Genomic DNA, 27698 nt, shown 5'->3' with positions numbered 1-27698 from the left:
TCGCACACACTGGCTCCGCCCCCCGCGACATTCGCCCCTCCCCCTCACACCCACAGGCTCCGCTCCCCACATTCGCCCCTCACGCCCACAGGGTCAGCCCCTCCCCCACATTCGCGCCCCCCCCCATTCCGTACATACAGGCCCCGCCCCGCCATTTCGCTCCTCTCCCTCACACCCAGAGGCTCTGCCCTCCCCTCCCACATCACACCCACAGGCTCCGCCCCCTCGCCTCCCTCCTCACACTCACAGGCACCGCCCCCCACATTCACCCCTCACACTCAGGCTCCGCCCCCTCACACTCACCGCCCCCCACATTCACCCCTCACACTCAGGCTCCGCCCCCTCACACTCACCGCCCCCCAATCGCCCCTCCCCCTCGCTTCCACAGGCCCCGCCCCTTGTCGTTGATGCCCGTACCAAGAGGCCGCCGCCCGTCGCTCTCGCACTTCGCGGGCTTTTCGTACCCGCTGCGCCTGCTCGTACTGTAAGCCGTAAGTACTGCTGCTTCTATTAGTACTGTCGTAAGTACTGCTGCTTATATTCGTACTGTTAGTCGTAAGTACTGCTGCTTCTATTAGTACTGTTAGTCGTAAGTACTGCTACTTCTATTAGTACTGTTAGTCGTAAGTACTGCTGCTTATATTAGTACTGTTAGCCGTAAGTACTGCTGCCTCTATTAGTATTGTAAGCCGTAAGTACTGCTGCTTCTGTTGGTACTGTTAGCCGTAAGTACTGCTACTTCTATTAGTACTGTTAGTCGTAAGTACTGCTGCCTCTATTAGTACTGTTAGTCGTAAGTACTGCTACTTCTATTAGTACTGTTAGTCGTAAGTACTGCTGCCTCTATTAGTACTGTTAGTCGTAAGTACTGCTGCTTCTATTAGTACTGTTAGTCGTAAGTACTGCTGCCTCTATTAGTACTGTTAGTCGTAAGTACTGCTGCCTCTATTAGTACTGTTAGTCGTAAGTACTGCTGCCTCTATTAGTACTGTTAGTCGTAAGTACTGCTGCCTCTATTAGTACTGTTAGTCGTAAGTACTGCTGCCTCTATTAGTACTGTTAGTCGTAAGTACTGCTGCTTCTATTCGTACTGTTAGTCGTAAGTACTGCTACTTATATTAGTACTGTTAGTCGTAAGTACTGCTGCTTCTATTAGTACTGTTAGTCGTAAGTACTGCTGCTTCTATTAGTATTGTTAGCTGTAAGTACTGCTGCCTCTATTAGTATTGTAAGCCGTAAGTACTGCTGCTGCTATTCGTACTGTTAGCCGTAAGTACTGCTGATTCTATTCGTACTGTTAGCCGTAAGTACTGCTGCTATTAGTACTGTTAGCCGTAAGTACTGCTGCTTCTATTAGTACTGTTAGCCGTAAGTACTGCTGCTGCTATTCGTATTGTGAGTATTAAGTACTGCTGCTATTCGTACGGTTAGGAGCAAGTGCTGATGCTATTTGTATTGTGAGTATTAAGTACTGCTACTGCTGCTATTCGTACTGTTAGGAGCAAGTACTGCTGCTATTGGTATTGTGAGTATTAAGTACTGCTGCTATTCGTACTGTTAGGAGCAAGTACTGCTGCTATTTGTATTGTGAGTATTAAGTACTGCTGCTATTCGTACTGTTTGGAGCAAGTACTGATGCTATTCGTATTGTGAGTATTAAGTACTGCTACTGCTGCTATTTGTATTGTGGGTATTAGGTACTGCTGCTATTTGTATTGTGAGTATTAAGTACTGCTGCTGCTATTCGTACTGTTAGGAGCAAGTACTGCTGCTATTTGTATTGTGAGTATTAAGTACTGCTGCTATTCGTACTGTTAGGAGCAAGTACTGATGCTATTTGTATTGTGAGTATTAAGTACTGCTACTGCTGCTATTTGTATTGTGGGTATTAAGTACTGCTGCTATTTGTATTGTGAATATTAAGTACTGCTGCTATTGGTATTGTGAGTATTAAGTACTGCTGCTATTTGTATTGTGAGTATTAAGTACTGCTGCTGCTATTCGTGCTGCTTCTGCTGAGGGAAGCGTGGTAGAGGCCTCGCTGCCCACGTGAGTAGCACCACACTACAGTACGTACTGTATAACACGTCCGTGGACTGCATTGACTGCACGTTGTTATGGCGTGCTGCATCGACTGGGACGACTGAACTGGTTGCTCAGTGATTGTACTGGAATGCCTGCCTTGTGATGATTGCTTGGCTATTCGGAGCACAGTTTATAAAGGGTATCCTGGTACCGTGTTATCAGGCTACACTGTGCAGACTTGGTTTTACTGTCCGTGACCGTACCCTTAACTCGTACATTATGAATGCCGTGCTTATTGGTATGTAATGTGCAATGGCTATCGCTCCTCTATAAGTATCTGTGCTCGCTTGTACTGCGATACCAGCATTGTAATGAGCTCCACACACCGAGTCGTATAATATCAGTGTAAATCTCTGTACCGACTCCATACTGTACACACAGTACGACAGTGCACTATAATCTAATTAATTCTCACTACTCAACAATATTGATTGCTCAGTCGCGTACTGTATTGTATGTACTGTATCTTGAACTTCTTTCGCATCCGGGCGTAGCCAAATGTGCTCATCGGAGGTGCATTGCACTTTTTTGCTGAAATGTCTGTGATGTTTTTGGGCATTTAGCTTCTTGAGACATTTGAGTCTGGATCTTGGGCCTTGGGTTTTTACGTCTCTGTCCAAGTTTTATGCCCCCCCCCCCCCTGGTGTATTGGTTTTATTGTTTTGGGGGTTTAGAGCTTTGGAGACTCATGCCCTGATTTAAAGGGTTCCTTATAGCCTTTGGGTGTTCTGCCTCAGTCTGTGATCTTTGAATAAAAAATGGCGAGAGTGTCGTGAGATTGTGGGGGTTATGTATTAAACATGTTCATCAATGGGCTCTACGTTAAACCTGAGAATTGTAATTCCGTATGAATCTTAAGACACAATGGCCCATAATTGTTTCTGTTTACACCACTGTATTTCATGTCAATTTTTATGAACACTGCAGTTTCGTACTGTGCATGTGTAGTACAGTGTATGCATTTGAATGCAAATAATGATGTCATTGAAATTGAAAAAATGATCTACCAATAAAGTAGCCTTTATTTAACTGGGAAACATCCCTGAGACCTAAACTTTGTGTACCGTCATCCACTGACCATAATGTAGCCCAGGTGGTTGAGTATCTCACACACATGGTGCTGTTTGCATGATCACTAACCCCACCTCCAAAGCAGTGTCACAGGTGTGCAGCCTTTTTACCACTTACGGAATATAATTGTGAGGTGAATGAAATCCTTAGAAAACAACTTTGAGACTGCATTTTTCTGCAGAACCTTGTGTGGTTCTGGGGGTGGCTTCCATGTCATGATGGAAATTGGATGATCCCATTGCCGCAAAGCTTGTACTATAAGTATTTTCACTTCACTGTTGCTATATTTTTTCCATTTTCCTGAAGCAGGACACAAGTCTTGTCTGATGGTCAAATGGTTACAGCGTTTTAAGAAATTGTTCCTTCATAGTAAGTAGAACCATTTTGGCACTGTAGTTCTTTTTCAAGGAAGGACATGGGAGTAAAAACTGCAGTATGCTACTAACCACTTAAAAAAATTACTTTGTCACTGTAAAAAAAACCGTGCAAAAGAAACATTTACCATGTTTATGAGAATGTAAACAGCGCCAAAATCGTAGCCGAACCTTTTTCCGCCTCTTGGGAAGCAAACATGGAAAATATTTAGACCAGTATGTTGTTCTCATCCTGGATACTCAACCCGCATAAGTAAAAAAAACAAGTAAAATACCAAAATGCGGTGTTTATTTTGCAGGAGTTACATAAATTTGGTCAGTTCTCGAGGTTCACTGAGCCTTAAATAATGGCGTGGCAATTTCTCATCTCATATACTAAGTACTGTAACATTATTTTCCTGTCGTAAAAAAAAGGCCGATACAGTTCATTTACTGCACAACATCACTTTCATGCGTTATCTTTTTTTGGGACCTTGGCACATTAAATATTATCATCATTCGGAAGAATAGGTTATTGTGTGCCATTGGCATGGTCCCATAATTCTGTATTTGAAATTATTCATAACTTAATTGCACACAATAGCTCATGTTACTCTATGAATCAAGTTGCTCAAGTAATGAGTGTAAATTGATGCTCACCTGGTTTAAGAATATTTAAGATATTTTCTTTTTACACAAGCATGTGTTGATTATTGGCCAGTGGCAGTGAGTGGTGTGTTACGTAAGCCGTGTGTGATAAATTTAGAAATGATTCAGGTTCTTATTTGATGGGCCACATTTTTTACATTGCACAGCAGCGAAGAGTAGATGGCATAACCAATGGTGAACCAAGGCATTGTCAGACCGGTTCAAAATATCATTCTGTTACTCAAAGCACCAGACCCAAAATGACGGCGCATACATCAGGGTGTATCAATAAATTGTCTTTCCCACAGATGTCAATGTGAGCAAACACTGCCTAGTATGTTGCAAAATACAACACTGGTTCATGCAACAGATAGTTGCTTAATGACAGGATGTTTGTGATATTCTTCAGCTTTCATGGATGTGAATTGTAAAGAGGCTAGATGTGCAAACATCCCTTGCACAATTATTCTGTGCACAAGCTCTAAGTTATTAAAATCGTAAGCATGAATATAGACTTGAACATGCACATGCAGAGTGTTATTTTCAGAAATGAAAATAATATTAGTTTTAAGATATTAACATATTTGACACTTTTAAAACTTATGTTTATTCCTGTATTTGTAAAAAATAATCTACTATTCATGTATATGATAATTTTTTTTTATAGATTTGAAGCTTTCGTGACTGCAAGGATCCATACTCTTTGGTTCTATTCGGTAAAGTCACGTAGGTAAAAATAAAATAACAAAAAATCACGACGTTTCGGCCACAACACAAGTGGCCTTCATCAGGTGAAGGGACTGGACTGTCCAGAGGACAGCGTTGGAGTGAAGACAGCAAGCCCAGGTCGCGTCCTTTAAGCTTGTTGTCGCGGCAAGAGTATGGATCCTTGCAGTCACGAAAGCTTCAAATCTAGAATTGATAACCTCTACGGGGAGGGCTTTCACCTATCTGTTAGAGCTTTCAACAGACAACGGGACAAGAAGTCAAAGCTCATCGAGATGCTGACCTTCCTCAAAAGATGCCGCGACAACAAGCTTAAAGGACGCGACCTGGGCTTGCTGTCTTCACTCCAACGCTGTCCTCTGGACAGTCCAGTCCTTCACCTGATGAAGGCCACTTGTGTTGTGGCCGAAACGTCGTGATTTTTTGTTATTTTATTTTTACCTACGTGACTTTACCGAATAGAACCAAAGAGTATAAAAAAATAGTTTAAAACATAGTCCTTTATTTATTGTGAAAATTGTTACCCATTACAACTAATTTTCAAGGAGGGTCCTAAATTTTAATATATTGGCAGTTTTTGTGTATTTTGCATGTGGATGGAAACTAAAATACTGACGAAACATGTTCATAAGATAATTCTCAAAAACAACCTACATTACTTGGTGTGTTTTCGGTGAAATGTCAATCATTGCCTTATTTCAATTAGCAGGCTTTTCTTACAGAAATTAAATACTGTATTTGACGTGCAATATACTTGAATAACCTGAGTGTTTTGAAATGAAATTATTGCATTCTAACTCCTTACTCCTGACTGAGCACAATCGTATTTACTTGTGCTGATAATATTACTTTTCGATGTCCTATCTTGATGATTATCATTATTTTAACAGCTGGGCTGGATCGGTCATTTATAAACACTGGCCTCATAACAGTGAGTATGTGAGTTTATATCTCAGTTAGGGTCAACTCAGCCCATCATTTGAAGCAATTGGCGGGACCCCGGGGTCCCATCACTGCCCTGGGGTGGGAAAAACCGCGTAGCGACACGATTCTTGCCTTACCGACAACAAAACTAGTGTCAATCGATTGGCCTCGTCGAGAGCTACTCGGGGCACTAAGTTTCGTAAAAAGTTGAAAAATTACATAAACACGTTAAATTCACTGCCTGGGGGGCGGGGCTCGCCTTGGCAAAGAAGCTGAGGATCGACGGCTGACCGGAGGGCGTTGTCGCCGTGCGCGACTGCGGAGAACGCCCCCCAGGCTTGCGTTTGGCCGGTGGGGTGGCGCCCATCGTGTTGATCGCCGCTTGCTGGCGCTTGTTGGCGCGAGTCTGGGCGGGCGGCGCGTTGCTGTCGGGATCACGAGTGGGCGGACTGAAAAATTATAATTATTATAATTATTGACCCCGGGGTCAATAACACGTGTACCAGGGTGTGCCACATTGGTAACACTTGTGGCTTTCTGTGTGAAGTTTGTATGTTCTCACTTTTCTGTTCTGTATGGGTTTCATCTGCGTTCTCCGCTTTCCTTGCATACAATGTATCCGATATTGACGAAATATCCCAATGCTGAAAAACGACCTACAAACTACTCAATTGGGATTAGACATAGCAACATTGCCTCCTCAGCAACAAAACTTGGCAGAATCCTACTGCAACAGCCTTGAGACTCAGGATTTCCTGGGTAAACAATTGTAACAATCATAATAAGGATCTTCTTGTGAGGCTGCACCACTGGTGGGAAGTCAACAGTGCTTGTCTTATGGATATATTCGACCCCACCGTGCGGATGTGGGATTTACACCACTGTTTCACGATCCCCTGGTGAAGTTTAGCATGGAGACACTTGTATGTTTAATTTGTTTCAGTTTGTAAATGCATCACACTGGCATGCGTGCATTTTAAATGTGATCGGTGGTGCAGGTCAACATGGCAGCCAACAAGAGCAAAGGCCAGAACTCGCTGGCACTGCACAAGGTGATCATGGTAGGAAGCGGTGGCGTGGGCAAGTCTGCACTCACGCTGCAATTCATGTACGACGAGGTGATGCCCCCATTTACTCTCTTCTATTCATGTATGACTCTAGTGCCGATTGAAATAATATGATGACCCTTTGTAATGTTATGGGCTTCTGGTTGGGTGGCACTGGCAATGTGTCCAATACAATCTGAAAGTTGCAGATTTCAAGTCATAATATATGAATATATTCAGATACAATTTTAAATGCTGCTTAACTTTTGAGTAAAATGTATTCATTTTATCCAGGCTCTTGCTTGGCTAAATAATGAAAATATGTTTCGATTTAAAGCTTTCGTGACTGCAAGGATTCATCTTCTTGGTTCTTTCGGTAAAGTCACGTAGAATGAGGATAAAACAATAAGACAATGAAATTCTCGCGACGTTTCGGGATGACAGCGCTGTCGTCCTGACAGTTCTGTTCCTTCACCTGAAGAAGGCTACTTGTGTTGTGGCCGAAACGTCGTGAGAATTTTATTGCCTTTTTTTGTTTTATTGTTTTCTCATTCTACGTGACTTTACCGAAAGAACCATGAAGAAGAAAATATATATTACAATAAACATTGTAGTACAGTACTACTTAAATAGTGCTTGATTTGAATGTGTTTGCTTCTCTGTTTGCAATATCATGATTTATATGCTGCTGTAACTGAATGTTTCTTACCCACTTGAACAAATAAAATACAATCTAATTGTATGCACAAGTAAATATGGAATGCTTGTAACCCAAATCCTCGCACCATTCATGGGGCACATACTTAATTGCTAGTGGTGAAATATTTCATAACTTATGAGTCTTATCACTTCATGATGTAGGGTAGCTTAGTCAGCTGAACACACCTCACAAGAGCATGACTGTGAATTCACCACATTGTTAGGGTTGACTTAGCCCATTGGGGTTTGTAAATGCAGCACCACTTGTTTTATGACTTCACTGCTTGGAGGAGTGTCAGAAGTGGTTGTCCTAACAGAAACTGGTCCTTGAATGTATCGGGTGGTGGAGGGGTTTGAAGACACATGTATATATTTACGCGATCTAACCCGAAAAACCTGTATTGTGGCGGAAAAAGATGATAACTAAATGCTCATGAAGCATGTACACTTATTTGATTATACCTTTATCACTTATATTACTCATTCGGATTTGTAAAGTATATACATTTGGGCATTTGTCACAAGATACTCTATAAGGATGGGGAATGTATGCTGGGAGTTATTTATAAGGGAGGCGGTTGTGATCAGTGAAAGGGGAGTGACTTACAGATTTGTTTTTTTACCCGAGGAGAATGTTTTATTTTTTTTCGGGACGAAGGGGGTTCATAGTACAGTGAAAGGAGCGAAGAAACTTACGACAGCATGGGCAAGAATGGACATCGAAAGGCAGAGGAAAAAGGAGAAGAGCAATGCATTATCTTGCTTCATGCTGTGCTGGAACCCGGACTTGCCGTCACGTATGCACTCACGCGCGCGAGGTGTGCAGTTTGTGGAGGATTACGAACCCACCAAGGCCGACAGCTACCGCAAGAAGGTGGTGCTGGATGGCGAGGAGGTGCAGATCGACATCCTGGACACGGCTGGGCAGGAGGACTACGCCGCGATCCGAGACAACTACTTCCGCAGCGGCGAGGGCTTCCTCTGCGCCTTCTCCATCTGTGAGCACGAGTCGTTCGCTGGCACCACTGATCTCCGGTGGGTAGCCCAAATTAAAACCCCTACCCAACCCCACACCTCTCTTCCGTTTTTAATGACTGAGCATTGGGTGTTCTTTATACAAGCAAATTTTCAAGCAAAATGTACTTGCCTGTTCAAAGAGTATACTTTATTTCCCATTTAATCGAGTCATGACGTAATATATATTAAGATGATGTCTGTGTCTTAGAATTGTTTTTATTGATGTTCTAGAAGGGCTATAAAGCTACATTTGTATCACACATGGGTGAGTCTGCCTAAACCTAGAAAATCTGAACACTAAATCTTGACTTACAGTGAAGGAAAAAAGTATTTGATCCCCTGCTGATTTTGTACGTTTGCCCACTGACAAAGAAATGATGTCTGTAATTTTTATTATAGGTTCATTTAAACAGTGAGAGACAGAATAACAACAAAAAAATCCAGAAAAACGCATGTCAGAAATGTTATAAATTGATTTGCATTTTAATGAGGGAAATAAGTATTTGACCCCCTCTCAATCAGAAAGATTCCTGGCTCCCAGGTGTCTTTTATACAGGTAACGAGCTGAGATTAGGAGCACACTCTTAAAGGGTGTGCTCCTAATCGCAGCTTGTTACCTGTATAAAAGGCACCTGTCCACAGAAGCAATCAATCAGATTCCAAACTCTCCACCATGGCCAAGACCAAAGAACTCTCCAAGGATGTCAGGGACAAGAGTGTAGACCTACACAAGGCTGGAATGGGCTACAAGACCATTGCCAAGCAGCTTGGTGAGAAGGTGACAACAGTTGGTGCGATTATTCGCAAATGGAAGAAACACAAAATAACTGTCACTCTCCCTCGGCCTGGGGCTCCATGCAAGATCTCACCTCGTGGAGTTGCAATGATCATGAGAACGGTGAGGAATCAGCCTAGAACTACACGGGAGGATCTTGTCAATGATCTCAAGGCATCTGGGACCATAGTCACCAAGAAACAATTGGTAACACACTCTGCCGTGAAGGACTGAAATTCTGCAGCGCCCGCAAGGTCCCCCTGCTCAAGAAAGCACATATACATGCCCGTCTGAAGTTTGCCAATGAACATCTGAATGATTCAGAGGACAACTGGGTGAAAGTGTTGTGGTCAGATGAGACCAAAATGGAGCTCTTTGGCATCAACTTAACTCGCCGTATTTGGAGGAGGAGGAATGCTGCCTCTGATCCCAAGAACACCATCCCCACCGTCAAACATGGAGGTGGAAACATTATGCTTTGGGGGTGTTTTTCTGCTAAGGGGACAGGACAACTTCACCGCATCAAAGGGACGATGGAAGGGGCCATGTACCGTCAAATCTTGGGTGAGAACCTCCTTCCCTCAGCCAGGGCATTGAAAATGGGTCGTGGATGGGTATTCCAGCATGACAATGACCCAAAACAAACGGCCAAGGCAACAAAGGAGTGGCTCAAGAAGAAGCACATTAAGGTCCTGGAGTGGCCTAGCCAGTCTCCAGACCTTAATCCCATAGAAAATCTGTGGAGGGAGCTGAAGGTTCGAGTTGCCAAACGTCAGCCTCAAAACCTTAATGACTTGGAGAAGATCTGCAAAGAGGACTGGGACAAAATCCCTCCTGAGGTGTGTGCAAACCTGGTGGCCAACTACAAGAAACGTCTGACCTCTGTGATTGCCAACAAGGGTTTTGCCACCAAGTACTAAGTCATGTTTTGCAGAGGGGTCAAATACTTATTTCTCTCATTAAAATGCAAATCAATTTATAACATTTTTGTCATGCATTTTTCTGGATTTTGTTGTTTTTGTTCTGTTTCTCACTGTTCACATAAACCTACCATTAAAATGATAGACTGATCATATCTTTGTCAGTGGGCAAACGTACAAAATCAGCAGGGGATCAAACACTTTTTTTCCCTCACTGTAAAGCAGTACGTGACTGCAGGAATTAATATTCTTTGGGTCTTTAAGTACAATTTTGATTTACAGCTTTCAGTAAAGTCGGTAAAGTCACATAGCTTGTGTTGTGATCGAAACGTCGTAGTTTTTGGTTTATTTTCATTCATTTGAACCTATCTACGTGACTTTACCAAAAGACCCAAAGAATCTGAACACTTGAGTTCTAGAATTTTGGCCTCCAAAATGACACTCCAGAACTTTATTAATTTCACTCATGGATCAGGTTTAGCCTCAAGTTCGGAATTGGTTTTAAGTAATGTACAAAACAATCACACCTCCGATTAACACAGTTGGCTATGTACGTTGTGGAAGAAGTTCAACATACTGTATAAATATATGATCCCCTTCATCAGTGAAACAAATAATTTACCTCATAAGGAGTTTGATGCAGATGCCAATTAAAGTGGGTGAATGCCCACTTTCATTGACTAATGATATATATTTCCTATTTTAAACTTTAATTGCAGACAACATATGGATCTGTATTTCCTTCAGCATCAGGAGTGAACATGGTCAATACTGTACTGTGTTTTATATAACACGTATACACATTGTCCTCACTGTAAGCTGTTACTGCGATTAGATTGTACGTGCTGTCAACCCTTGTGCATGATTGCCACACAAACAGTTTCCCGAGCAACACCAAGATACGGTGATACTATTTCACATAGATGTTGTGTAAGGGCATGGTAGGCATGGCAATTCGTTGAGACAACAATCACACTTTCATTATGTCCATGCAACCGAATGTCACGCTTGTCTTCGTATAATAGGGGAGGGAGCAAACTCGACTGGTACCGATGCTATTCATTTTTCACTGAGATCTACACTGAGGCTTTCAAGCCAAGAATTGTCCCTTGTAACTGTTGCTTGACAGTCATTGATTGTTTATGGTGAAGGAGGGCAATGTTGACACTGCCTACAACTGCCTTGTCTGTACTAGGGCTGGGAAATTCCTGCAGGAATCATATTCGATTACCACCATTACACCCTGGATGGTGCCTGTAGGAATCCCGACTCTTAATTGGGTTATTCCCATGTGCAAATCTACATTTTAATGGGATTCTTACAGGGATTCTACCATGGAAGATGTGTGCAAGAGAGAGATTTTGCTGTGATTTTATTGTGTATTTAGCTTAGCAAACGACTGCTTATTTTAGCTAAGTATTGCAAATTCCTGCCAGCCAGAACGGTGATTCTTTCTGATGATATGCTTCCTTGTTGCTATTGAAATGCAATGTCAATGCATTATGCGCAGGATTGGACCAATTTGGCCATGATTCTGACCTGATGTTTGAACAGGAAACAAGTGGAGCCATGTTGCCTATATGGCCTCATGGAGACAGGTCAAGGCATGTTCCTTACCCAGACCCCTATACACGAAGCTGCCAAAGATCAGGCTATGCATGGAATGTCAAAGTGTAATGCCAAGCACATGTACATGCTCAAATGTCACGCTAGAATCGGGGTGTAATTGGTGCAGTCGCTGAAAATATACACGCCAAACCATGCAAAAGTTTACCATGAGCCAAGCTAAGGTACCTATAGGATTCTTAGAGTTCATTGTTATTCCCTGAAGCTCAAAGAGTCCGACTGTGTCAATTTAATTTTCTCTAGATTAAAAAGCTCATATCAAGTGTACCAAAGTTGTGGGAAATTATTTATTTCATAATAAAATATATATTTTTATCCAGGAAATGAAAATTTCAAGACGTTTACGAAGTTTTTTTCTTGCAATATTTGGCCAATTTATTTGTGAGGCTTATTACATAAGTTGACTGGAGTGTCTGGAAAAAAAAATCCCCCAAATATGAGGATGAAACTCTAAGTCCACATATTGATCAGCAGCCTACTTGCTGTACTGGATCTTACAGTCACCCCGTTGCTCCAGCAGATTAAACTCTCGTGCACATGATTTTAGCACAGTATACCAACCCTGCTTCAGAGTTGCTGAATTACATGCTCCACCACACCTTACTACAGTGATATTTTAGTAATGGCTAAATATCTCATCTATAGCACCACCTATGGTATTAACATGAGCCAGTGTGTTGAAATCCATAGGCGTGGGCACATTTTTGTTGGAGTAGGTAATCCGCAGATGGTGTTGGTGATATGGAAGTCTCAAACTACAAATGGATACATGTGAAGCACACAGTTATTTATTTCAGCCCCTGCAAAGCTGTTTGGGTGCCAAAAATATGTAGGTGTGAGCTGAACATTGTACTCGATATGCAGGTTGGCACACGATTTAGTAAATAAAACAAGGCAGCCAGGCAGCATGGATTGAAATGTCTCCTACTGCTTCTTAGGCTCTTTGACAAGGTGCATTTATTTTGCTGATTAGGTTATTCAATGCAAATGCTGCACATGGTCTGTTGTGATTTGGGTAACTTGAAGTGACCATACAAACACACACAGGGGTTGTTGAAAAGGGATTCCCAAGACCAGTTAAAAACCTCAAAAACAGCCGCTGTTGTAATTTCCAAAGTTTAACTCCTTTTTGAACACACTATCAGGCAAATCCACAAGACAGCATTCACTTTGGAATTGGAGTACGGGAAGTGTTTTTAATTATGTACTAAATAGCTACCATTGTCTCCCTGCTCCAATGATCATAGGATGATGCTCATTTTCAGTGGTGGTCCTGAGCCAGTGGAGGATATTCCACATTCATATGGTGGGGCCAGTTTGGAGAAATGACCTTAGTGTTCATCTCAAAACCCACTCCTAAAAAAGTAATTTCCCAGACATCCCAGTGCAAGACTGTCCGAAGAGAGAGTACTAGAACACAGTGAGGCTTTCTATCGATATATAAATAACTGCATTATTACTGGTAGGAACCTCCTGGTTAAACCAGCCCACAGGGGATTATTGTGTCCGTCCGTCGTGCATCCAAAAATGGGCTGGGTGGGGAGGGAGGGGCTGGGTGGGGAAGGAGGGCTGGGTGGGGAGGGTGGGGAGGGTGGGGAGGGGCTGGGTGGGGAGGGTGGGGAGGGGCTGGGTGGGGAGGGTGGGGAGGGGCTGGGGAGGGGCTGGGTGGGGGCTGCATGGGGAGGGGCTGAGTGGGGAGGGTGGGGAGGGGCTGGGTGGGGAGGATGGAGTTGGGTGGGAGGGGTGGGGCTGGGTGGGGAGGGGCTGGTCACCCCGTGGTGCCCTTATAAAACTCAACGTTTAACCTACTCACGCCGGCTTGTGCCCGCCCTCACAGTCGGGCATATTTGCGGAATACACCACACTGCCGTTGACCCTGGCCATTGACCGAGCAACCCAACGTTCCTACCAGCTCCCTCCGCAGGAATGTGTTCTAAACTTGTACATGTACCACCTATCATGTCAACACTGTGCCAAGGATGAACCTTCGTATAGAGCCCAAATGCCCGATTTTACATGCTTGCGGGCGCAGCGAACAGATCCTGCGTGTGAAGGAAGATGACAGCATCCCCTTCCTGCTCGTGGGGAACAAGTCAGACCTGGAGGAGCGGCGGCAGGTGTCCATAGAGGAGGCGCGGGCACGTGCAGACCAGTGGGGCGTTGGCTACGTGGAGACGTCCGCCAAAACTCGCGCTAACGTCGACAAGGTGACTTGGGCACTTGGGTTACGACTTGGTGAGATTAGCAAGAAAGCTGTCTCTGGATAGAAATTATCGGCTGTAACAGAAAGAAATTGGTTACTGACGAATAAATATTAATCCGTTTACTTAAATTTGCGATGCTAGGAGGCATCAAAGGATTTTTTTGTTTTTACTTTTGATGGTGTTAACTACACATTCTCATGCATATGTAGTGTCCTCCTCGGTGTGCGTGTGTGTATATAGCGCACAATCAGGCCCCTTCTCCCTCTCTCTTTATTTCCGTAACACCAACTCTGGCCTCTTCTCTCTCGGCCACGTTGCTGTTCCGCCCGGCCTAGACACAACCCTGACCGCGTTGCACCTACGGCGTCGACCGAGACAGCCAGCTACTGTCCGGTCGCGCAATTATCGGGCGAAGCCGGCAGCGATGAAGGCGGCGAAGACGACAGTGACGACGAGACGAGTCCACTCCCAGAACCGGCAGCCCGGAGCTCTCGCTCTCCGCTGCTTTTATCCTACTCGGCGCGGCCTGCCTCCGCCCTGGCCGCGCCTTCCTTCTCGAACCCACTAGGGGGTTCCAGGGGCCTCCCGATGAGGTCTTCCTTGACCCTTGCCCCAGTTCCTCCGCCCTGCCGCCACACCCGTGTATATGCTCGAAGGCGCGTGCGCTAACTGTCCACCGCAGTTGCCGCTGCCGGGCAGCAGTCGGCGCTGTGTCACTACACGTACCTCCGATTAGCACGGTTGGATACGTATGGTGCGAAAGAAGTTCAACATACGTATTCAAACATTCCTCAATGTGTAAGGTCACCAGTCGATTGCATTCTCGTATAGCATTGATGTATTGTAGTTAAGCTTAGGCACACAGGCATAATTATTTGCTTGTGGCATGACATCCAGTTTTCAATCAGAAGGTTGTGTATCTCTGTCTGTAGCGTTAGGTAATACAGGCAACCCTGGTACCAGATCATCATATTTGAATGTGATATTTATTGATATTGTCCTGATACTATGTATTACTTTAAAAAAAAGTTGCATATATTGCCTGACTCGTCCATTAATATACAATTCAGTTTTGCATCTTTGTTTATTGATTTCAATGGGGAAACAATAATTAAAAGGAATTTCCTTTCCCAAGGTGTTGCCCAATTTATCCAATTTTATGTCTAATGTCATAAACCAATTCCCAGGCATTGCAATTGCTAAAGTTATCTATTTTGAGATTCACTCCCAATTTATTAAAATGGATAGAGATAAGTGTACTATTGCTGCAGTGTACCACTCTATGGTAGTTCAGTGTGCTTTGCTGTGTCTTAGCATGAAAGAATGCCCAATCATCTGTGCAGCTTACAACGCAGGTATAATTAATCCTACAGCACGAGATGAATTGTATTATTTAGGGACACAAGTCCACATACATGTTTTCGGCTCATTTTCACTATCTCATTTGTATTGTTTCTTATTTTTGTCTTGTTTGTAGAGTTTTACTTACTCCATGAGCAAATATGGAACTGGAGCAAATGATTTTCCCGAATTGTAAACGATCTATTCTCACATGCACAATTCAATGCCTGTTCATTGAGAGGAATCATGCATTCTACATATGCATCTTTACGAAGTTCTTACTCAATTATCTGGTCTTTACGAGGTTCTTACACGATTAGCTAGCTTACCATTAATAACTACCGTGTTCACTGACCAAGCCCGTTTATACTGGATTGTACAGTTTTAGGTGAGACGGCATCGCTCGTTTCAAGATCACAGCACCTCGCTCAAATGTTTTATGCCTGTTTATCTTCACTTCAGGTGTTTTTTGATCTGATGCGTGAAATCCGGACAAGGAAGATGGAAGACAACAAGGACAATGGGAAGAAAAAGAAAAAGAAGAGCCTTGCCAAGAGAATCCAGGAGCGATGCACGCTGCTGTGAGAGGTGCTTTTTGCCTGCACTGGCATCCCCTAGATGTGGCCATGTCTCACCTCGTGAAAAAGACAAACACAGAGGGTCACCTTGTGGCCCGCTTACACTGTTTGTGGCAAGTGCTTTTAGTGAGCACCTATCACAGTCGGTACAGCACGCAAAGGGGTGGCGTGGACATCGCTCAAGGCCAGCCATCTTTGTCTCTCCATTGCCCATGTTGACACGGTGCACCAGGTACTCATTTAAGGCTGAGTCGACCTTGGGGAGAGACCCAAGAGCTTTTCAGATATCACTTGCCACTGTTTAGCCATGATTGGGAATTGAACTCGGGTTGCTGGGTTCTGAGCGCAGTGCGCAATCTACTACACCACTGCTCCACCCATTGCACACATACACTCGCTTCTGCCACAGTCATTACATGAAACACTCATGTTGTCAAGAATTGATGTACCTCTTTTTTTAAAATACCTTCGAAGTAACTTTCAACATGTCTTCATCTTAAATGTAATTTTTTTGGGGTGGAAGTATACTTCTGTTTCCTTAATCACTACTCCTTGCACGAATGTAAACATGTGTAGGTAACTTTAACCTCCATTTTTAGCTCAAAGTGATTTGCACCCAAAAGTGCCAAATTGCACAGAATTAACACTGTGAGGTGCACATCAAGGTCTCATCACACCGCATGGGCCACAGCTTGCAACTCATCACATTGGCTCATTTTTTCACCTGCTCACTCACTCAGGGCTTGTCCACCTACTGTATTGACCATCTCGCCTGGAGTCTTTGACCCGACCACCTCACTCTCTTGGGAATCAAGACTGATTGCCTGACTCATGTGGGCTTTTCATCCACTTGGCTCACTTAGGTATTGTTTTAGCATCATTTTCTCATTTATGTGGGTCTCCTACCTGTATGATCTGCTTGCTTGCCTGCCTGTAAAACCAGGCCACCTTTTTAGAGGTGACTTGAATTTATTTTTTTCTTGTTATTTTTCTGTTATTTAGCTTTTGTTTTAGTGCTTTTAATATAGGTGAAAGTGAAGTTTTCAATGGGCACAAATACGGACATGTATGTCAATGTGCAAACCATAGCACACTTGTGTAAGAAATAAAATGTGTAACAAAAAATATAACATAAAACATTTTTAGAACATGCATCCCCATTCCTCACCATTTTCCTCCTCCAGCAGAAAGAAATTCAAGCCAACTTTGAAAAGTGTCAAATTTAATACCAAATTACATATTCACTCTATGACCTAAAACACAATTCGTTTTGGGGACTGGATTCATATGGGCGATTGGCAATTTTGCAATTGATATAGATAAGATCGTAACAAACATACTACATTTCATATGCCTGAATTGGAGGATCAAACTGAAGAATTATATACAGATGCCTCTATTGAAGGTGCTCTGCATCTTCATTGTATAACCCCTCTGTTGGATTGTTACCCTATTTGTTTATCCATTTTGCTGACTTTTTTTTGCAAGCTATTTTCTCTGCGAGTCTTCATTATGGAGATGGTCAAGATGAGTAAAAAGAAGATACTTTGAAAATCTGTATTTATCAAGAAGGGTCTCCCTAAGTCTTGAAGGCTCTTGAGAAATTAGATTTGTATGTTTTTGTATTAAATCCATAAAGGGAACTTAAAAAATGGTAATATATAACAATGGATAAAAACGACCTTCTACACAATGTGTTCTATACATTTTTTACACGTGTTTTTGTTAGTCTTATGGCCTGCTTTGCACATGCAGTTTGCATTTGTCTTTGCAGATATCTATGCTATGGACTCCAACTCAATCTTTTATATTTTGGGATTTCTTCAGCAGTTTTAACATTATCACACAATTGGACCTGAGGCGGGAGGCAAAAAAGCACACATTCCGATAACCTGACAATGCTGTGGAGGAAAAAAAATATACATGACGTGTTTCACGTAGTTGTTTATAACCAGGCTAAGACTCCCAGTTTGGTATACTCGATTACCTTGTTTTATATCAGGATTCAAACAGAATTAACAGCAGTGTTGGCGCAGTGCTCAGAAATGGTCATCAGCTGCTGGGCCACTCGGACAACGCTTCAACTAACATTTATGTTCACAATAATCGTACACCCTCCACGCACTTTCACTGATTATACACTGGGCCTTCTTATGCTGAGTGATGAATACGAATATAGGTTCAAGCTTGCTTCTGATATGCTCGAGTCTTGTCGTCGATTGGCAATCACATGTATTATTTTCAGTTTTGTGAAGTTTGGTTCAATAATACAATAATTATGTTCCACTTTGGGATGGTCTCCTCTGTTGGACATGTACAACAAATGGAAATAAATTTATCTAGAAGTTGAAATGTTTCCTTTAAAAAAGGCCTGCCCTTCGTTATTCCAACATTTGTATTACACGTTAAAATGTTTTCACACGCTTAGATAGCTCAGAGTTGTAATTCAGTTGCCACAATTAGTCATTGATTTGTAGTTTATCGTATTCATTACTATTTTGTTATTAAATAATTTAATAATAACCCTGAATTTCAGCTGTATAGTTTCTTATTCTTAAGAAACTATACAGCTTGTTAGCCAGAAATGTATAATGTACAAAACTGAGTCCTTGCAAACTGCATGAAGTTGCCTTTAACAAATAAATCAATCCTCAAAGTAACTTGACATCATTGGTAATTGTTTTGTTCAATAGATGTTGCACCCAGAGGCTTGTTTTTAAACACGACACTTCTTCAAGATCCCAGGATTCGCCACCGTGCCGCACTTTCATGAGGTTTGCTGGATAAGGCCAAAATCAGGCGTCCCCCGCGTAATGCGCTATAAACATTGGGGCAATTCGCAGTTGAGGGATTCATCTTTTGGGGACATACTTCACACTTATGCTACGCAGTTCACGTTTACGCTATCAAGAGAAAAAAAATGTCAATTAAAAAAAATTAGAAGTAAAAACATTTCTGATGGCGTCACCCGTGCCGTGGCAGCGTCCAGTGTCATGGGTTGGGTGTCGCCACGCTAGATTTGCCCATCGTGTGCGTCATGCGTGCTAACTGTAAGCAGCCGACGAAAGCGTGCACGGAAGTCCTGCAGTTACACCTCATTAAGTAATATTTTTGTAAGCAGTAATCTTTTTAATCTTGACTAAAAAAATTGTCATTAAACTCTCAGTTTATTAGTTTTTTTTGTGATGATAAGTTTAACATGTATACGTATTTTGTAAATCCAGGGCTAATAGAATGAAATTGTACCCAATTTTTTTTATTAGGTAGCCCCCCCCCCCTTATAACATGCATGTCTATTAGAAAATAGGCTTCATACAGCACGATTCCACTTAAGCACTGCTTTTCACGAACGCATGTCACACGGCATTCGAAGGACACATGTACTGTCGTCATCCAACCCCATAGACCTGCTGCCCACGTACATGTCTGGATGTAGTAAATGAATGCTATCCCTCCATGGCAGGCTGCTGTAAATACACATTCCATGTGTGGAGTGTTCACTGTAAAACATCTTTATGATGCTATAACTACGAAGCGTCTGTTTAAGCTAAATGAAAAAATCTACCCAAAACAAATCTACGCAGAAAGAGCATAAACATGCTTACTGTACTGCCATCTACTTGCCATGTTGTCGGCCTAAACGTGTGTCATGTACATGACGATGTGCATGTGTCATCTCACGTGTGCCAGATGAGCAACCTTCCCTAGCATGTGCTTTATTTAGACTTAAATACTGAAATTGCATTGCAATGCCCCATTACAAGAAACAAGGCATTGTACAGCTCAATGTGCATCTTGGTTGTAGCTAATTTTGAACTCCCAAGTGCACACAGCCCATACTGCAATTGAGGCCTGGTCAAATGTCCAGTTTTTTTTTTACCTTTTTTCCCAGTACCATCACTGATTAAATGCACAGACAATCTACAGGCGTGCCACATCGCCACACCATCCTTTCTTGAAACCATACCTTGCCTCACCACATGTCCGAACATTAGAGAGTGAGGTTGGAAATACTGGTTCCCATCAAAATATTCAAGAATAGTGGTTCGTAAACACACAACCATACTCAACACGATTAATAATAATTGAAATGTATAAAGCGCCCTTAAACAATCGTTCTCAAGGCGCTAGATGAATAGTTATGTTAGGTATTCACCAACATTGCCAATTGTGTCTTACAAAAATAATTTAAAAGTTGCATTTTAGGAACTTATAGTCAACGTTTAATGACATACAATTGTATTTAGATGACTTATAAGTCACATTTGTTTTCTGTTATAAATAACGTATAGTTATTTTTTTACACGACAGTAGCATGCTGCCACATGAAATGTGGATTATGGTCTTGATTGCCTGCAGCAAAACGTAGCTTTTCGAGGCACATCATAAAAACATTTGAGAACAGTTATGTATGTTGAGCTGCTTTTGCTCAGTACGTAGCCAACCATGCTAATCGGAGGTGCAGGGAATGTCAAAACTGAAGACAAAAGGCAGTTCTATGGTTAATCAGATAAATCGGTAAGTAAAGCTGCAAAATAGGTTGATTAAATATTGACATATTTTCACGTTGCTTTATAGGTTAGTGTAATCACCAACAGGCTGTGTCTCGGTGGAAAATACATCAGCATAATTAAATGGTATTGTAGTATAGCTTCCTTAACACGGGGGCAATGATTCTGATTGGTTACGTGTCGTTCGGAACTGACTTAATCAGATCTAACTTGTTTTAAAAAAAAGAATGCACCACCCAATTCTGGTCTCGTTGGAAATAAGCCTCACCCAAATATTGTTGCTTGTAGCTCATTACGCACCAAACCTCAGGGTGTGGAGGACATAAAGATAAATGATGTTATTGAGCTAGTTTTGTTACTGCAAAGGCTGACCCACACTTGCTTTCTTTTCCTTACAAACAATTGTTCACAACTACAGGGTGCTTCAAAACCATTAGCAGTTCTGAGAATTTGCACCAACACCACGTGGCATGTGCTGCTGCCTCCGGGTTCTGGAGACCGCCTGGGGAAGATTCCAGGCATCGTGTTGACAACGATGGCGAACAAGTGGAGACTTTGTTGTCATGTTACATTGTAATATTCGTTAGTTTTCCATTAAAGGCGATAGACCCATATTAGTGTTCATATTTTTTTAAGCACCCTGTATTATATTAAAGCGGTTCTAAACTGTATTGCTTACTTTTTTTGGTGAACTGAGAATTTGTTTAGAATACACTTCCAAGTGTGAATGTTTTTTTGTCCCTTGATAAACTTGCCAGCAACTTGTTGCATTGGCATGCGTGCTCCCCCATCAGGTATTGTCAGTGAAGTCGCGTTCCTTTTTTCTCTCCACAGTGTGCAAGAGAATGAATGTGCCCTTGATCACGATTTTTCATTGGACGACGCTGGTGGAATTTCTAAGGCTGTGGTTTTCTCTCCAGATGAAATTAAATCTGTTGGCAAGATTTTACACGGTCTGTCATTTATAATGTATTTGAAGAACAGCTCACAAAATGCCATAACTGTTAAGTTTGGTAGTCCATTGCATGGCATCATGAGTTGGTAGCATTCGTTTTGCTTGTGCAAGAGTATCCTGAGCAGTGGTCGGCTATTTGATGAACAGATTGCACTTCACATTCACAATAGGACGATTTTATGTTCTATATGCGAAGGAAGTAACCGCACATTCGAACACGATTAAGTGCATCCCATTGTCTTATATACAGGCTGAAGCCAGGTAATAACTCCTGCGTCAGATCTTTGATGATATTTGTTTGGAAGGTTGCAGGTCATCCAGCTTTCACGCCACCGATCGCTAGTGCCCTTCTCTCCGCATGAGTCCAAAAAGATTCGAGGAACTTCAGCGAGGTTGGCGGCGCAGATCTGATATCCTGGAGTATTGGTAGTTTTGGGTTGCCCAGTAAATCAGGAACACGCAGGATAATATGTATTCACATATTTACACATTTTTAAATATGCCATGGCTGTATCACAAAACAGCAGTTTAAATGGTGTAGGTGCGTATTACCCCTGCAAAGTATATGCTTTGGCTGTTTTTGCTCAGATACAGAACTGCAAAGTCTTTACTGTGGCTAAATGCCTGCTTGCAAGTACTGTCTATTGATGCAGTTACGAAATGAGTACAGCGTTAACACTGTGAGCTTGTAATTATGGGTTTGCAAATGTAAATGCCTTCCAGGCTTGGCTTACAACGCCACATCGCATTTCTCGACAGATATACCGTTGGTATGTGTATAGTGTGTTTTCTAATGCTTAGTAAATGTTGCTCGCCAGATATAACATTTACTACTTGTACTCACTGATTGACAGTGCATTGACATGTAATGTAATTCGCAAACCCAATTCAAAGGTAACGTGTGTCTATGTAACACTGGGTTTCTTTGTGCTTTTTTTGCAATTTAATGATAGTGGATGTCAGGCTGGGTTCTGCAGGATCATTTCATGTTCAAATTAAATGTCTTTGCTTTACTGCATTGATATTCATAGTGGAAAAGGTTAATTTATTATGAGAATCCATATTAGTGTTAAACAGAGTTTGGTAGAAGCATGCTACTGTGTATGTTTTTTGCGGTTGTGTTGTGTAGCTTTCCGATTTTCTCGGGTTGTGCCGCTTGTTATTCGGCACGTCCGACGTTTTCCTCCAGGTGCTAGGGGTGTTTCTTCAACACGCGCAGAGAAATGACAGATGATGCCGAAGTTGAAGATGCCATCAGTAGTGCATGGCGAAAGCTTGAGAGAAGTGATGCTAAACGCCTGACAGAACCACGCATGAATTATGAGTGGCTGCAAAAGCCAACGTACTAAATACAATTGAAATGTAGCTCTCAGACACAGTCTTATCTTTCTGTATATTTATTATGAATAAAACTTGATTCGAAGCTTTATTATGAATAAAGTCCACTGACAAATCAACGAGTAACCACGAGTGACTATATACACGTGGGTAGTTAGACGACTCTAATCTGAGACAACGTAGCTTCGAGTTTCAAGACATCTCGAAGACGATGGAGACGACCCGTTCCAAGGCGACGATGACGACGGCGATTCCCCACACCAACAGCCCCGAGGTCCGGTTCGCGCCGGCTCTTATACCTCGCCCGATCTGGCCACGCCCCTATTCTCGAATTCTCCCCGCCCCACCTGGCTCTGTCCATCTCTGCCCTTGTTACACTTCCCCACCATTGGATCCCGTGCTCCCCCTCACGTGATCCTGTCAACGCTTGTCCCATCAATCATCATCGGCACGTCATTTATTAACCATGGTCCCGGGTAACTATACTGTCCCTCTATCGCTCCGTACTGTCTTTACATAATCACGTTTTATATGTCCATGGTAGATGTATCAATTTGTTCTGCCGACTGCCCACAGTAACCACGTTTTTCAAGTGAAATCGTGTTCATCAATAAAATGGTCGAAATAATTCCGAGTGGTAACTTTATTCACTTTTATTTGAAAAGTATTGCTTCAGTACGGGAAAGTACAATATCGGTAATATCCATCTCAGCATAACTAATGCCATGTTTTTTTTTAATTTGTTTTTAGAAATACTGCTTGACCACTAAGTGAACAGTGCAATGTTTTTATTTAAATTATAGTTTTACTTCAATAAAAGTTTTTATTCGAATTTGAAATGTGTTGTGTTTCTTTGAACATAAACGACAATACTTATTGAAATGAAAATAAATTAAATGACTATTGGAAGGAACACCTGTTATCGAATTTTATAATTTCACATTGGTCCATTTTCTCCACTAACGAAACGCATGCTTTTATATTGTTTTATCATTTATTATGTGCAATGGAACAACTTAACAAGTGATATTAATTGTCTTGCAGTTTCTCAGCATTCACAAGTAATCACAAATACATTTAAATATATAAGCACCCAACATTCCACATTTCTGCATCCAAATAAACATTCAGATCCATTAGCATGTGCACCTTCAAAACTTTTCCAGAAAAATGTGTTTAAACAGGAACAATCTAGATTGGTTTAAACTTTTAGTCTCAATATTTCGGCATGTTAAAACATTACTGCAGGGCTGCCTGATCTTATCGGCAACAGACCACAAACACGAATGGGCCCATTCAATTGCAATGTGAAACATTCTTTAAATACGTCAATTTGAATTCGAAAGTTGATCCTTCCATGGACACCCCAGTCTACCTCTTCCTTCTCATTTCACGTCTCCATGCACTCCCTGCTCCAGCAACCAACACCTAATAAAGCCCTCAGTTAATCTTATCTCATTGGCAGGTTACTCTTCATTATCTGCACCCCATTATCTGAATCTCTTTCCCCACATGCCGTCGACTCCCTATTCCTGCTCAAGTTATGATTCCAAGATCTTCCTCTGCCCATTACTGGTGCATGTACTATTTGAAATACACAAATATGCCTCTGTTCACTAGGATGCATATATCACTGTTGCTCGAAGCATCTTGAGATGTGGTTGCATATATTTGCAAAACATACAGATGTCGTAGACTGAAAGTCACTGTGTGGTGCCGGGCTTGCGAGGCTATGGGGGATAATAAGTTGTCATTATGTCCAGCCGGTTACTGCGCATAGTACCAGCCCTAGTGGGGCTTGGGTGAGCGCTGGTTAGCGCAGAGGCACCACGTACGGTGTGCGGTGCGGGCTCCCGGTGAGGGAGCGAGAAAGTGTCAGCCAGCCAGGGCCACGTTGGGGCATGATACGCTGGTTGACCTGCCGACATGTGACCGGATGATATTGGAGGGGGGCCAGCGGCGGACGGGGGCCGCTGGGCGGTCACGTGGTATAGAGGAGCTCTCGAGAGACTTCGGGAAAGAGCTCGAGAGACATCTAGAAGATGGGCGGGGCGAGGGGCGGAGCCAGCCCCAGCCCAGGCCGATATAACGGGGGCCATGTGAGGGGTGAGGGGTTCTTCGGGTTGTTGGTGATGAAGATCCACGTCGGGTTGGAGAAGCCTCTAGCCACGCGGTCCGGGACCAGGCTCGTGGTCCGGACCGGGATAGTGGGACCGTGTCTAGTTCTGCCGTAGCGCGGTTAGATGGGCGTTCAACACCCAAGTGTAGGCTACGTTATGTTGTGTGTTGAGTTGATGTAATAAATAGTGTTGCTCCCAAGACATCGTCTGCGACTCAGTTGGACTCACTACACAGTTTAATTGTTGAACATCTCAATAATTGAATAAACTTGTCATTGATACTTATATATTTTTTTATTTAAAGCTTTCGTGACTGCAGGGATTCATATTCTTGGTTCTTTCGGTAAAGTCGCGTAGAAGGGAAAATAAAATAATAAAAATATAAAACAATTAAATTCTCACGACGTTTCGACTGCAACACGAGCAATCATCATCAGGTGTGAAAACCACATCAGGTGTGAAAACCACACCTGATTGTTTTATATTTTTATTATTTTATTGTTTCCCTTCTACGTGACTTTACCGAAAGAACCAAGAATATTTATACTTATGTTATGGCACTTTAGGAGTCGTCATTATTTTGCATCGAATTAGTTCAAAGTTTTCCACAGCAGTCTGATTTGGTGGCTGCGAGGCACTTATCTGCATGCCTCTTTAACAATAATTTGGAAGGTTCAGTTAAAGTGAGGCAGAGTCAATGGACGACCAGCAGGTGGCAATCGTCTCCCACTTGTTGCGATAAGCCTTCATAGAATCATGTTCGTTACTTCACAATCAGAATCTTTATTTAGAATCAGAATCATCACACTGGAAGAATCCGATGAGCTATAAAGATTTTTTTTCCACAGATATCCAGTCGGGTCGGGTCAGAACGTTACAACAACAGTACAAAAGCAGGACAGGAGTGCATTGTTTAGGAAAGGTAAGCAAACCGCTCAAATAAAACCATTTAATTCTTATTTTATCAGGTAAAAGCCCACTGAGCTATTAGTTTCTTTTTCAGAAGTGACATAGCCACAAATGATAGCTCAGGGAAATGGCTGATCATTTGGACATTTAAAGCAGGCACATAATCTAAACGCATAATTATAAATGTGGAGAGATAAACCGGAGGACCTGGATTAAAAAAAAAATCCACACTTCAAATATACAGGCGTCAGGGTCGGAGGAATTCTTCATTGACTCACCTAATGCAGTGTAAACCTAAAATTAATCTTAATTCCACAAAAAAACATATATCGTTGACGAATGTGTCACAATTATACATTGGCACTGCAGAGTTACTGAATGCACCGAAAATAGTATCCTTTCAACTTGTATGAAACACGGTATTATGAGGTAAAAAATACAATGACAGAAATTAAAAAAAGTGTAATGGAAGACAATGTATACTGTAGTATGCATGTTATCAATGTTGCAAAACATAGTATAAATACGTATTAAATGGTGTGAACGGGTGATGCAGTGGTTGGTGTACTGCACTATAAACGACCAAAGTTCAAATTTTTATTTAAAGCCTTCGTGACTGCAGTGATTCATATTCTTGGTTATTTCGGTAAAGTCACGTTGAAGGGAAACAATTGTTTTATATAATTTTATTATGTTATTGTTTTATATATATATTATTATTTTATTGTTTCCCTTCAACGTGACTTTACCGAAAGAACCAAGAATATGGACCAAAGTTCAATTCCCGGCCAAAGCTAATATCGGTGAAGGGTGACATCTGGTCTTGGGTCCTAAAACTTCCCTTCATCAGCCCACATTGACCAGTGTATGGCCAAATAAGCCCCGTGACCAATATGGTGTGGAGAGGCTTTATTTCGACAGTATATTAACAAATTACTATATTGTGATGTGTATTCTTGTTATCATTGTTCCAAAGCATTACAAAAAAAATTGCAACTATTAAAGTTGAAGATTAAACTTGAATCTAATTTACAAACAGAAAAGTTAAAAGTAACTAATGTACAGGCGCTGTGCCAACGCATTCAATAATTGTGTCGCAATGAAATGGAGAGATGTGAAATATAATGCAGTTCACTGTAATGTTTGTCTTTCAAGCTTGACATTTCACAGTATTTTATTATAGGTAAAGCTAGAGTAGTTATGTTTCGCAATATCCTGGTAGCTTCTGCAGTCATATATACAATTTCTTGTGAAGTTGGTGGTCATATTTCAGAAGCCTTCTTCAATTATGTTATTGATTGGAGCCACATAAAAGGATATTTTGCAGTATCCCTTAGGAAGACGTTAAACACAGCACATTCGTATTCAATATTACAATGCTCCAACAGTTTTGAGATTTGTATAACCCAGTGTTTTTCTATCCAGATTTGGCTTGAGTTGACTGCAGTTCTTCATGCGGATATCCTGCAAAGTTTTTATTGAACTCTGTGGGCAACAAAATCAAGGCAAGAGGTATGTATGGTTGTCTAGATCGTCACTGGGCACTTGCTGAACTTATATATCTGATCCTCTTACGTTCCTTCTTCGATCTAGAAGTTGTATGTATATATGATAAACTTCTTTCGCAACATACGTATCCAACCGTGATAATCGGAAGTGCGGGGAAAGGATAACAAACTAAACACAAATACAATAAATGAGTTTTCAATCGAGATTTAAAACTAAAGGTTGGTTGCAATGCATCTCCAGCTTGTTCGATGGTGTATCAGTCCTCAGATACACAAAACGTCTGTCCATTCCTACAAGTCATAAATACACTTCCATCCCTGGCTTTCGTTTGCTTCTTTTCCCT

General features: G+C 42.0%; 1 protein-coding gene across 4 annotated transcripts; it reads left to right on the top strand.

Annotated features, from left to right (window-relative positions):
- Nucleotides 1–344: 344 nt before the first annotated feature.
- LOC116945522 (ras-related protein Ral-A) lies at nt 345–22936 on the top strand. 4 transcript variants are annotated; one of them, XM_076071169.1, is made up of 6 exons: nt 345–491; nt 6806–6925; nt 8379–8587; nt 13923–14097; nt 15898–16023; nt 21359–22936. In XM_076071169.1, exons 2-5 carry the CDS (start codon nt 6812–6814, stop codon nt 16018–16020), a joined length of 621 nt encoding a protein of 206 aa, XP_075927284.1. In that variant the 5' UTR covers nt 345–491; nt 6806–6811; the 3' UTR covers nt 16021–16023; nt 21359–22936. The 4 variants fall into 4 exon arrangements, with proteins under 4 accessions (XP_075927284.1, XP_075927286.1, XP_075927281.1 ...); XM_076071171.1 differs by lacking the exon at nt 21359–22936 and adding an exon at nt 17788–18673; XM_076071166.1 differs by lacking the exon at nt 21359–22936 and having other exon boundaries at nt 15898–18673.
- Nucleotides 22937–27698: the final 4762 nt, after the last annotated feature.

This window comes from Petromyzon marinus, chromosome 2 (genome assembly GCF_048934315.1).
Source record: "Petromyzon marinus isolate PM22_M1 ecotype Great Lakes invasive population chromosome 2, UKy_Petmar_22M1.pri1.0, whole genome shotgun sequence".
NCBI classification, from domain to species: domain Eukaryota; kingdom Metazoa; phylum Chordata; class Hyperoartia; order Petromyzontiformes; family Petromyzontidae; genus Petromyzon; species Petromyzon marinus.
The sequence above is the reverse complement of the archived record's forward strand: the minus strand, read 5'-3'. Positions and strand labels throughout refer to the sequence as shown.

Bases quoted from the DNA above. Each gene is read 5' to 3' on its own strand.
- LOC116945522 (XM_076071169.1), top strand. From the start codon at position 6,812: ATGGCAGCCAACAAGAGCAAAGGCCAGAACTCGCTGGCACTGCACAAG. The intron at 6,926-8,378 runs GTGATGCCCCCA...CGAGGTGTGCAG, and splicing joins TGCAATTCATGTACGACGAG to TTTGTGGAGGATTACGAACC. The intron at 8,588-13,922 runs GTGGGTAGCCCA...TTGCGGGCGCAG, and splicing joins GCTGGCACCACTGATCTCCG to CGAACAGATCCTGCGTGTGA.